Source organism: Otolemur garnettii, unplaced genomic scaffold (genome assembly GCF_000181295.1).
Source record: "Otolemur garnettii isolate 467f Iridium unplaced genomic scaffold, OtoGar3 scaffold00114, whole genome shotgun sequence".
Classification (NCBI taxonomy): Eukaryota; Metazoa; Chordata; class Mammalia; order Primates; family Galagidae; genus Otolemur; species Otolemur garnettii.
The window spans coordinates 4,545,266-4,558,186 of NW_003852509.1; the positions used below are offsets into that span (position 1 = coordinate 4,545,266).

General features: G+C 50.8%; 1 protein-coding gene across 1 annotated transcript in view; it reads right to left on the reverse strand.

Annotated features, from left to right (window-relative positions):
* DLGAP2 (DLG associated protein 2) overlaps positions 1–12,921 on the reverse strand; it is a 480,560-nt gene that overhangs the window by 20,322 nt on the left and 447,317 nt on the right. Inside the window, exons 8-10 of the mRNA XM_012809840.2 lie at positions 7,183–7,532; positions 6,216–6,257; positions 1,016–1,101 (exon numbers count right to left, since the gene is read on the reverse strand). Of these exons, the coding sequence (XP_012665294.1) occupies positions 1,016–1,101; positions 6,216–6,257; positions 7,183–7,532 (478 nt within the window). The remainder of the gene's footprint in view (positions 1–1,015; positions 1,102–6,215; positions 6,258–7,182; positions 7,533–12,921) is intronic.

Below are 12,921 nucleotides of genomic sequence, written 5' to 3' on the forward strand. Positions count from 1 at the left end.
TGTGTCCGTACACCCCGGGGTACCGTGTGTGATACGTGTGTCTGTACACCCCGGGGTACCGTGTGTGATACGTGTGTCCGTACACCCCGGGGTACGGTGTGTGATACGTGTGTTCGTACACCCTGGGGTACCGTGTGTGATACGTGTGTCCGTACACCCCAGGGTACCGTAGCCCGTGTGACCTCTCCACTGAGGAAACCACAGCCTCACACAGCTGGTCCCTGACGCAGCCACTTGTTTCCCTTCGAGAGGCAGCAGGAAGAGGAGAATCCCAGGGAGGGATGGAAGGCAGCAAGCCCGGCCTCCCAGGGGCCAGAGATGCCCAGGTTCTGGGGGGTCTGCCTGGGAACTGGGAAAGCCTTTAGCCAGGTTCTGAACTCCGAAATTAAAGCTTCACAGGTGGGCACTGAACGCCTCCCCCTGAGGGGTCACCCAGTGCTACACCTGCCAGAAGCTTGCGGTGGCTCACCAGCTTGCGGTGGCAAAGCCCTCACTAACATTTGTTTTTATGAAACTGACAATATACACCATCATAAATATAAAGTAAAATAACCTAACACTGCCATGGACAACTCTGTGTAATTTATATTTAGAGGTAATTCTTTCGAAGTGTAGCCATTTCATGGCACAGCTAAAAGCTCCAACCTGCTTCATTCTCTCCCCTCTTCCCTTTCGGTCTCACATCGTAAGGTGAGAGGCACACATCTCCCCACCTTCAGCCTGGCTTTCTCTCCCTGCATGGAGCTGTGACTTCCAGGCTGTCAGCCACTCTGCTCTCACAGGTGGTAACTTACATCAGAAGAATTATGTCCTTGTCTCTTGCAAAAATAAGACTTTGGCAAATGTTAATTCATACTTGAATGATATACATTGAAAAGTATAATATATGGCCCTGTTTCCACAAATGGCATGCATTATTGATGGCTGGCACCATCTAGATGGAGACTCGAGACCAGGCTTTTCGCAACCCGCTCTCGCTGGGGGAACATCTCCTGGTCTGGAGGGGCTGACTTACCTCTTCTCATCCTCCACCTGTATGCCCACAGAGTGGTACTCCCGGAGGCCTCGGCTCTCTGTGTCAGAATCAGTAGCTGTTTCCACCTGATTCAACACAGAACATCTTATTTTAGGACTGAAACGTGGGGCCTGAGCAAAGGACTATTTCTTGTTTTTGTTGTTCATTTTCTGTGATTATTTATGCACTTGTTTAATTAATGCAGAGATGCACTTGACCCAGTAAAATCACAGAGAGGGAGGTGTATTCATATTGGTGTAATTACAGCGGTACCATGTTTCATCATATTTTACATAACTACTTGAACTCAGCACTGCACTTTGGTCTTTTAAATGTATTCAAATAAAATTGCTTAGCTCAGCTCAGGCAAAAAAATAGGCTTTGTTGGACCACATTATTACAGGACTTAAAAGCTCTTATCACACCCTACAGTGAAGAAAGTAAGTACAGCATGAACCAAACATAGCTAAGGACAACAAATAAGCAATTTGATAGAATTATACTGATGGCAGCATCCACATACAGAAAGACACAGAAAGAAATGTAAGCATTTATCAGAAACATCGAGGCCTCTCTCCATCTGTAGCTACACAGAGCTGTCTCACGGCTGCTAGGAGGGCTGCCGGCAGGGTGATGTCAGATCAGAACAGAAATCACGTTTCCAATTGTGGCTGTATTTGCCTAAAAGTCTCCACAAAGCCTTTTAATGATCCTCAGCCATGTAAAGTTGTCACCCCAGGCAATTCTAGCACAGTGCATTTTCCATTAAACAACCCACCAGACGCCGGATGAAAAGTCCGTAAAACCAAAGGTCAGTTAAGCCATAAATATTATTCCAGGTACTGAACTATCCCCTTTTCCACAGAAAGATTACTATTGTATCAAAAGGACTTTTGATCCCAGTCTGAAATGTCATAACTAAGTCATAGAAGGCATCTTTTCCTAAAAATACTGCTGATTGCTACAAGGCTAAGGTGCAGACCATTAGCAAACCACGCTGACACAGTCTGCCATGTTGTGACGTGTGACTGCCCCAGGGCTGAGCTTGCATCCACCAGGGCTGACTCCAAGCGGCAGCTAAGAAACCCCAGATGCTCCCAGGTGATGCTCACCGTATGGGACCCTGCTAAGAGTGTTACGAACTTTCCTGCATGTAATCCACACAACTGCTGTTGTTTCTAGCCACGTTAAACAGTTGGGAACCAGAGAAGGTGAGTAACTCACTCAGGGGTGCCCAGTGTTTGGGCTTCCCTGATGGTGGAGTTTGCGCCACAGAACAGAGACGGCCACATGAAGACCCAGGTGTTCTTGGCCAGCTGTGGAGCCGTGGGGATATCAGAGGCAGCCTGTCTTACTGGAGTAATTCTGAAGACAGACACAGAGGCTGCACCTCATTTGTGCTGTGGGTTGTCAAGCCAGAAGATGAAACAGACAAGGACAGGAGGAAGGGTGTTCTTGAGTGAGAGTCCTCACCTCCCTGCCAGGAGTCACCACGCCTTCCTCTAGTTTTAAGTGGGTCATGGCTTTATTAGGCTTTACCTATTGGGGCATGAAAATTACTGTTATTTTACACAAAAGGATCATAATCAAAATTAACAGATTTAAATTTCCATGTTAGGACACATGTACCTTCTTGTGTTTTAATTGCATACTATTCCACTTTACAAATATGTGGTACATGTATAAACTAATTTATTCTATCAGGTTTCAGTGGAGAGGTAATTGGGTTATTTCTAGTTTTCCAGTATTATATTATGGACAATGTTGCTAAGAATACATGTCTGTACTTTGTGCACGTGTGAACTTTGGTGGATATATTCATGTGAGGTGTGGTTTCTGGTCAAAGGCATTGCACTTTATATTTTGGTAGATATTCTCAAGTTTGACAGATGTACGGCACAGGTGAAATCAATTCAAAGTATATTTTTAAAGAGATTTTGTAAGGAAAGGTATGCTCATTTTTATCATAAAAATATTGAGAGCATGTGCCTCACTGATTCTCCTCGGAGTCTGACCTGAAGAAATGGTATTAAATTCTGACAAATGCTGCGTGTTTGTCCTGGCAGCATTAATAAGGCGAAACAGGGTAAAATGGGGGTATAATAAAGTGGGAGAATCTTAACCCCATAAATTATGACACGGAATACTGGGTGGTTGGTTATTGGAATAGTAGCTATGAAGGCCACACGTGAGCAATGCTGTGGTACGGTGTAGACTAACAGGTGCCTAAAGTTACAACACACGTGTACACAGACACACACACTCACAGATACGCAGAGAGACCACACGAAGGGCTAAAAAGTACAATAAAATACAAAAAGTCTAGTCTATAAATTTCCTCTAATATAGTTTCATTGTTTTTTAAATGAGTTAGAGAAATACAGCTTTGGGGGCCGGTCAGACTCTGCTACTTGCTGGCTACAAGACTCCTGGGAAATTCTCTTAAATTTTGTTAAATCTAGGCTTCCTTGTCCCCCAAATGAGCGTCCCATCAAATACCTCATTGGACCAACGTAGAAACCTGTGTGGGGCCGATGCAGGTGCATCTGCAGCGCTAGGGTTAACGCTCATCTCCCACCTCAACCTTTAGGACCATCAGGTGAGCAATAGGCATTCTAGGTCAAATCAAGGCATATTTGGTAAATTTCACAGATTTTACCATAGTTGTCATGTAAAAATCTCCTAACAAAAGTGAAGTTCTCTCTTGGTAGGTGGTGGGGCCAGGGGTGGGGGCAGGGCTGCTGACATCAGGTGTGGCCAGGAGGAGCCAGCTCTGGTCAGCTCCAGCGGCCCTGGGAGCAAGGCTGCCCCTCAGCAGTAGGATAAGTGTGAGCAAGGCGTGTTCTGTGGGGGGGGGGGGGGGGGGGAAGGAAACGCAAAAGGGTCTTTTCCTAAGGAAGATTTGGCCAGGAGTGTAAGTGGATTTAAAAAGTTCCGGAAAATACGCATGTATATTAACTTCCACAGGGTCCCCTACTCATCAGACCACTGTGGACTAAGAAGAAAAAGAGGGGCCAGCAGAGCCCTGGTGTCCCTGCAAGCCAGGTGAGGGCACATGAAGGGCCTGCCGGGCCCCAGCTTTCTGCAGGGAGCGTGAGAACTGGCACCCTAGGCTGGTGCCGGAGCTGCTCCCTGTGCGTCCTGCAGTCCCCAGCCTGGAATCTCCATGCCTTCAGCACCCTCCAGCACTGCTCTAGTCCAGGCTCAGGCGCTGGCGGCACGGCTTCCACACAATCTCCCCTTTCCCTCCTGCCCCAATCTTAGCCCACGGGGCCGCAGTGAGGAAGGACAGACTGACCCGCCTCGGGAGCCCAGTGGATGCTCAGAACCCAGAGCACAGGCTTCCCGAGTCGGCCCTTCATCTACATGGCCTGGGAGGACTGGAGGGCTCCTGAGCGTGGGCCGGGAGCAGGAAAGTTGCCAATGGAATCACACACACTTTCTTTCGTGTGTGTGCGTGTGTTTCTGGTCAAAAGCATTGCATTGCACTTGTGAGCCGGGACACGGAGGCCTGTCCCGCGCCTCTCATCTGTATGGTGACTTCACTTTGTAGGGAGATAGTATGGCACTAGAGATCACTGACCTCAATATAAAGTGCAATGCCTTTGACCAGAAACACACACACACACACACACACACACACACACACGAAGGAAAGACTGCAAACAGACAGATAAAAACAGAAACAAACACAAAGAAAATTGGTAAATGGGCTCATCACAGTAAGGAAAGTTGGGGTGAGGCCCGTCACGGCTCCAGCTCAGGTGGACACGTGAGGGGTGAGGGGACGTGGCTGATGGTGACGGAGGGCTGCTTGTGTATTCTGCTGTAAGGGCCACTCTCAAGCCTCAGCGCCTGCAGCCTGAGGCACAGGGGCCTTGTAGCTTCGAGCTACACCAGGTCCCCAGGAGGTGTGGCCAAGCTAGACCAACCCTCTGGGCATCTGGGGAGTCACAGCCCAGGAGCTGCAGTTCACATGGGGGGTCCCTGAGGGCGAGGTGGCCGCCTGAATGCTGCTCAGCATGAGAACGTCCACAGGGGCAGGCTCTGCAGGACTTCCCTGCCTGCCAGGTGGCTGCGCCCTCTGCAAGTCACTGACCCTGCCCGAACCTCAGTTTACCCACCCACAGATTGGGCCTGATAACAACCAGCCATTAGGGTTATTATGAGTATGAAGCGACGCCCGTGGGGAGCCGGGGCCTCTCATCCGTGTGGTGATTTCACATGGCCCTGTCCTCCACTTCCCTCCTAATGCCTGGGGGGCTCCATCTGCCTCAGCACCCACCTTCTTGTTTCTCCCATCGTTCTTCTCAGCACTGGCTCCCCAACTTATCCAGCTTTCATGCCATTGCTACTTTTTTCCTGACCCTTGAGACTTCTTGACTGTTTTCCTTCTAGCCTGTTCTTTGGACAATCACAAGGTTTCAAACTCATATGAGGCTGTGCATTAATTTTCTGCCACAAACAACAGGTGGACCAGTCGCCCATGCGTGTTCCTGAGTCCACATCTGCTTCTCCAGCCTCGCACCCGGCGCTGACCCCACACGTACCGAGCGTCCTATGTGCCAGGTGCTGTGCTGGGTGCAGTGGGGCCCAGGACAGTGGGTGGGGAGGGTTTGGGGCCAGCTGAGCTTTTGAAGGTGAAGTTGGTAGGGGGTAGTCTGCAGGGGGAAGAGGTTTGCTCTTGGTAGAGGGCTGGGGCGGAAGTGGGAGGCCTGACCTTGGGGTGGCAGGAAGCTGGAACTGACAAGATGACCTGATTTTATGGGTTTCTGGAAATATGTCCCCATGTCTTTCAGATAAAGACATGGACACTTTCCTCCAGTCAGGCTGGGACACAGCAGGCAAAGAAGCCAGGACCACCTGGCCGTGTGCAGCTGTCTGGGTAGTTTGGGGACTTCTCAAGTCTTTATTGAAGACGGGACGCTAGAGCCAGAGAGATGGGCACACGCCCCAGGGCCTGTGCACTAGTGCTGGAACTCGGCCAGTCCTGGGCTGTGGGCAGGAGAGCCCTCCGTGTCCTCATCTATGTGGGGCTGGTAGATGGCAGGGACCCCAGCAACAGGACGGAGCACCCAGCAGAGCGCCTGGCATATAGCGTCAGGACAGACGGGACAAGAGCAGTCGAATGAGTTATTTGAAAAAGGGAGAGAAAATAAAATTCATGCGTACTTGGCTTTGGCGCATATTTGGTACTTACATCTGACCTTGGGTATGGCTGATGCTCTGGGAATTCAGAATCCTAAACAAAACAATGAAGCCACAGTGTGGAGACCTGGCTCAGGGGACCTGGGCCGGCAGCGGTCTCCCCTGCTCTCCACCCACTGTGCCCCCCTCACCAGCACCAGAACAGCCTGGCTCTCACTGCGCTGGGTGCCCTCCTCCCGTGGCTGGCACTGTGGCAACTAAGCATCTGATCTTCAAGACTCCCCTGAGCACAGGCTGAGGAAAGGAAGCTAGAGGTGAACCGTGCTGGCCGAGGCCCTGGCTGCCACCCTGCTTCACCAGGTCCACAGACCCGGAAGGGCAGAGTCACCTGACACAAGTCAAACCTCCTCTGCTGTCCCAGTTCACCACAGTCACTTGGAAGGGATGTGCGGGGTGGAGGTGAGGCACAGATGGCAGCCAGCCCAGCTTTCCCTTAGCAGGTGGGGAACTGGGTGGACATTTAGGGCCTAGGTGGAGGTAGGTCAACCCTCTGTGGTCTGAACCCATGGATTCAGCGTCTGTGACCACAGCTGAACACCCCAGTCTGTGGAGAGGGGCCTGTAAACGCCCATGCTCGAAATACTGCGAGTGTCCCCCAGTGTGCACAGAGGAGAACTTGCTGTTCCTTTTACTTTTTTATTCCCAATGAATCCCCACCCCATTCAACTGGCCACAAGATGGCAAAACTTTGGAAAAATCAAGTTTAACAAAACCCTGCTCCTTTTAAGCATCAAAATAATCTTATCTCCACACTCTCTAAGGAGACATTGTCCTTTAGAAAAAGTACAAGCTGGGGTGGGCTCATTCAGCGTGAGTCCTGAGTCTTTTCCAGCCCTGTGCTGGGACCCCGGTCAGCTTGGGTGGGGAGTCACCTGCCTGCCTTAGGGTAAGGAGTTTTGGCTTATTCTGGGCTACGTGCAGCTGAGAGCTGCCCAGGGCCAGGTGGCAGGGGCGGCTACCTGAATCCCGATGGAGGGACGGCGGCCCTTGAGAAGCTCCTCGGCCTTGGATGCCAGGATGGCCTTGTCGCTGGTCCGCACCGAGCTGCTCTGGCTGTCAGAGGTGTGGCGCTGGGCAGCAGCTGTTTCCAGGGCAAGGTTCATGGCCTTGGTGCTGTCCAGACTGTCCGTGGAGTTGTAGAGGCCACGGCTGTCCTGGGGCCACGGTGACATCCTCTGGGCGCGGCTGTCCTGGTAGGCATCCTGGGTGGACTCCGTGCTGCTCTGGGCCGTCACTGAGATCAGGGGCTTGGAGGTGGTCCGAGGAGGGACGGGAGGGGGTGTTTTTTTGTAGTTTGTGTAGGAGATAGCTGGGAGAGAGAGAAACCCCAAGTCAGCGAGCACGCTCTCCCCCTCCACACCTGGTCTGCAGCTTCGGCACCGAACACCCCGCAGTCCATCCAGCAAGTCTCTTCCTGGGTGTCCAGCCTGAGGAAATAATGTAAAATGTGAGGAAAGTGAAATTGTCTATCTGGATATGTTTGTAACAGTGAAGAATTATGAAAACAGCAAACAATCCAGCAATACAAACATGATTGAGCAGGTCTCAGGCGTGTCTCGGCAGGACAGGACACGGCTGCTCCATGGTGTCTGTGTGGGGCACAGTGTTATGGGAAATTCACACTGATCATGCTAAGTTTAAAGCACACAGGACACCCCCTACACGTGGGCAAGGATGGCGCATGTTTGTGACTAAAATCTGGGCCTAGATGGCCTGGCGTCTGTAGCACAGTAGTTATGGCACCGGCCACATGCATCAAGGCTGGCAGGTGTGAACCCGGCCCAGGCCAGCTAAACAACAATGACAACTGCAACAAAAAAATAGCTGGGTGCTGTGGAGGGCACCTGTAGTCCCAGCTGCGTGGGAGGCTGAGACAAGAAACTTGCTTAAGCCCAAGAGTTTGAGGTTGCTGTGAGTTTTGATGCCACAGCACTCTATCAAGGGCAACATAGTGAGACTCTTGCCTCAAAACAAACAAGCAAGTCGGGGAAAGACCAGCAGCACATGGGATGTTAGTCATGGTTCTCCTTGAGTGACAACATGGGAATTGTTTGCCCTTCTGCTTGACTGTGTCTTCCGAAAATCATTATAATGGATAGCTATCATTTTGTAATAGAGAAAATACATAATATCAGAAAATTATTGGGTTCCCCATAAGTATAGGCTCAGTGGCACCAGCTGTAGAATATTCCCTGTGATGGGGCCCTGCTGGGCCCCTGCCAGTCTGGGCCCCCTACTGAGCCTGCTCTGCACACCAGGGCACCCCTGGAAGGTGGCACATCAGCCAGTGAAGACAAATAAATGTCCCTGGAGATGGGAATTATATTAAATGTCTTTTAGAACCTACCACCTATTCATTAAATATATTTGCCATGGCTCAGAATCTGACTTCTATAAAGAACGACACTCCCAACACTCTTCCAATAGGAGCTGGTTTTCCAATCTTCGCAGTGATTGTTTTTCTTTACCAATGGACGGACCAAAAAAGGTGCTTCCTGAAGAGAATCCGGCCCCTGCATTATAGTGCCAGAGCCGCCTGACGGGCTCGTGCAGGTATTGTCTGTGAGGATAGACTGTGCCCCGAGCCCTGCTGGCCGGGGCTGATGTGGCAGCACCATCCTCAGGAATCTGTGATGGTCTGAGAGTGGCCAGCAGACCGAGGCCCCAGGCCCTAGATCTGGTGCCCCCTGGGGCTGGGACCCACAATGCCTGGGCCAGAGCCATCGGGGAACTTGCCCACAAGGCCTGAGCAGCCACAGCCTGCTGTGATTTCCAGGTCACCTGGGAGGGCATTGAGTGACCAGCCAGAGATGGGTTCTACCCTGGGGCCCACTGGGAGTGAATGAGGGGTGTCCCTGGAGCCCAACTGGAGATAGGCCAGGCTGACAGCAGGATCCCCAATTCCTTCAAACTTTGACCACTTCTCAGCAGCCCCAGGTGATGGTCCATGTGTCTCAACGCTGGGGCTTTACTGGGGAACCTCAAGGCCTCCCAGCAAGGGTGGTCTGTCCCCTCTCTGCCCCAGGCAACACAGTGACGCCTGGAGACATCTTTGATCATGACACTTGGGGTGGAGGAGAAGGTACTGCTTAACACCCCTAGACGTCCCCACCCCATGTCAACAGAGCCCAGGCTGAGAAACCAAGGTAGGCTGATCATTTTGTCTTTCTGGGTGGGCCCATCTGGCTGTCCTGCATTCCTCTCGCCCAGGTAGTGGTGGTCCAGTGAAAAGTTTGTATTTGATTAAGCTTTTCTCATCAGTATTTCATAGCCCTGAGTCATCAAGGGTGTTAAATGCACCATACTCTCATGAATGGGAGAGAAAGCTGGCAGATGTGTGAAGCGAGCTCCTTGATAAAGAGTTTTTCTTGGCTCGGCACCTGTGGCTCAATCAGCTAAGGCGCCAGCCACATACACCTAAGGTGGCGGGTTCGAATCCCCAGCCAGGGCCTGCCAAACAACAATGATGGCTGCAACCAAAAAATGGCTGGCACTGTGGTGGGCGCCTGTGGTCCCAGCTACTTGGGAGGCTGAGGCAGGAGACTCGCTTGAGCCCAGGAGTTGGAGGTTGCTGTGAGCTGTGAGGCCATGGCACTCTACCCAGGGGGACAGCTTGAGGCTCTGTCTCAAAAAAAAAAAAAAAAAATTTTCTTTGACAGTGTTGGAATATAAGCGGTCGTTTTCACATTAGCCTATTTGAGGTGGTTCATTTGTGGGAAAGACTGTCTTTATCCCTTAACGACATCTTCAGATTCAACTGACCCAGCAGAAGGCCCAGGGCAGGACTGTGGCTGGTGAGCTGTAAAGCTCACTCTGCTTTGGTTTTCTTAAGTAGAAATATTGATTCTGAAGAAATGTGTCCCAGCCATAGTGGTGGTGACAAAGAAAGCCAACAGAGAAACACAGCACTGGGGATTAAAAAGCCACATCTACCTTCTGTCTCTCCTCACCACATTGAGATGAGCATACAGGTTAAGAATAAAAATGCCCAATTTGTTGGGTTTCCGGCCATGTTCTTCTCATGGATGGGCAGTGCTTCGTATGCAGGCGTTACAGTGATGTGTCAGGGGAAACACAGCAGGAAAGGGAATCAGTTAGGACCTGCCCAGAAAATTACTCAAATACACTCAAATTAACCCCCGGTTTGACTCATTAACTATTTTATAGTTACATGCAAAGGCTGCCTTTTGCCACTGTTCAAAATTACAGATCTTACCAAATGCATTTATGTAAATTAAAAAAATTAAGTCTGAAGATTTGACAGAATAACTTAAATGTCCTTCTTGTATGGACTATCTTATACATCGAGGAAAATTACATGAGGTGTTATGACTTATCTCTATGATCACAAGAAAATCAAACATCACATTTTTCACCCTACGTTTGGCGCAGTAAAATCAGGATGCTTAAACTAATTTATTTATAAAAATGTTGTAGTTGCATGATATGTTTTTCAAACAAATTAATTAAGAAGGAGTGGTTCACCTCTAGGGTACATGAAGAATTTCCTTTACTCAGCCCCCTGGGGGGTAGACACAGTCAGTCTTCCTGGATGACAAGAGGAGTTTATGCTGTTTTCAAATTTGTGCCCACATGCCCACTCTGTCCTCGTAGAGCCACTAAAATGGAAACCTGGCCTGACCTAGAGACCCAGAAGATCATTACCGACTGGCTTTGGTGGCTCTTGCTTTGATACATCTTACCCTGGAATTTTAATATCTTGACCCAATCATTGCAGTTGTTCAACTTCTTGAATAATGATGCCTCTTGTTCAGTGTCTTAAACTCTCCACAGTTGAGCTGCGACGACAGAATTTGTAGAATCAGGGACAATTCCGGACTATCAGAGCAAGCCTAAATCGTCACGAAACGGTGTTTACAGAGCCCTCCTCCAAAATGTCCCTGTGAAAGGGACGTTGCACACACTTCCCCTCTGGTTCTAGGACAGTTAAACATGTTTCTTGCAGTGGGCATAGGGTGATGTCCCTGTGTGATCTTGGAGAAACAATCCTCTGTGCCTGTTGTCCAGAGCAGCCCATGCAGGCACAGGCAGGTGTGTGCACTTAGCAGGGTGGCTAAAACCACTGGCTGTCTCCATCCTCAGTGGGCAGGAAGGATAAATGCCGGCAGCAGCTCGAATCTGGGCACCCTCCCTTCATTTCTTCCAGTGTTACTAAGTTACCATCAGTATGTTTATGAGACAGTTAGAGGAAGGACCAGGACCCAGGGACGGCGCCCACAGAGCAGCTGCAGAGTGCTGCAGACTTTGTAGCTCAGTGGCCTTCAGGTATCTGTACTTCCATTTCTCAGAAAAAGAAATAGAAATTCAAGTGGGTTTAAACATTTCCCTTACATCAGCTCCCCGCCCCAAGATGCTAGAACTGGGACCCTGGTGCTCTCCCTTTGATGGTGCTGGCTCCGGTCCCTGCTCTGACCACACGGTTTCATCTCCCTCCTCACAGCCGGCCGGGTCCAGCACTTTCTCCTTTCAGACAGGTCCCTCCACAGCACGCTGGAATCCTGGCCCACTGCAGTCAAATGGGAGAATTGCCTATCCTTTCAAGCAAGAATTATGTCAGATCCAAGTTTCCTAAAAATAAAAGATCAAAACGCGTTTGGTGGGGTGGCGCCTGTGGCTCAAAGGAGTAGGGTGCCAGCCCCGTATACCGGAGGTGGCGGGTTCAAACCCGGCCCTGGCCAAAAACTGCAAAAAGGAAAGAAAAAAAGAAAAAAAGAAAGAAACACATGTTTGGTGGAGAAGACATTTTTAAGATGATAGTTTTATACTCCATGACCCAAATTGTTTAGAGGGACTATTAACTGATGTGCTTGAGACAATTAAGAGGAAATGAACTGAAATGACTGCTTAGCTCCTTAAGGGGCAGCAAACCAGTGAAAATTATTCTGGGGAAAAGGATGTAATGATGTATTTCCCAGTTCATAGGAAAGGTCATGTGGGACCCAGTGATTTTCAGAGTGTTGCTATCCGTCCGTCACAACAATCAGTAGGCCAGGCAGAGGCACAGGACTGGCCATCTTCCCTGGCCCGGCAGAGGCCATCTTCCCTGGCCCAGCACTGACCGTCTTCCCTGGCACAGCAGAGGCCCAGCACTGACCATCTTCCCTGGCCCGGCAGAGGCCATCTTCCCTGGCCCAGCACTGACCGTCTTCCCTGGTCCAGCAGACATACAGGACTGACCATCTTCCCTGGCCCGGCAGAGGCACAGGACTGACCATCTTCCCTGGCCCGGCAGAGGCATAGCACTGACCGTCTTCCCTGGTCCGGCAGAGGCACAGGACTGACCGTCTTCCCTGGCCCAGCAGAGGCACAGGACTGGCCATCTTCCCTGGTCCGGCAGACGTACAGGACTGACCATCTTCCCTGGCCCGGCAGAGGCCCAGCACTGACCATCTTCCCTGGCCCGGCAGAGGCACAGGACTGATCATCTTCCCTGGCCCGGCAGAGGCACAGGACTGATCATCTTCCCTGGCCCAGCAGAGGCACAGGACTGATCATCTTCCCTGGCCCAGCACTGACCGTCTTCCCTGGTCCGGCAGACGTACAGGACTGACCGTCTTCCCTGGTCCGGCAGAGGCACAGGACTGATCGTCTTCCCTGGCCCGGCAGAGGCACAGGACTGACCGTCTTCCCTGGCCCGGCAGAGGCACAGGACTGACCGTCTTCCCTGGCCCGGCAGA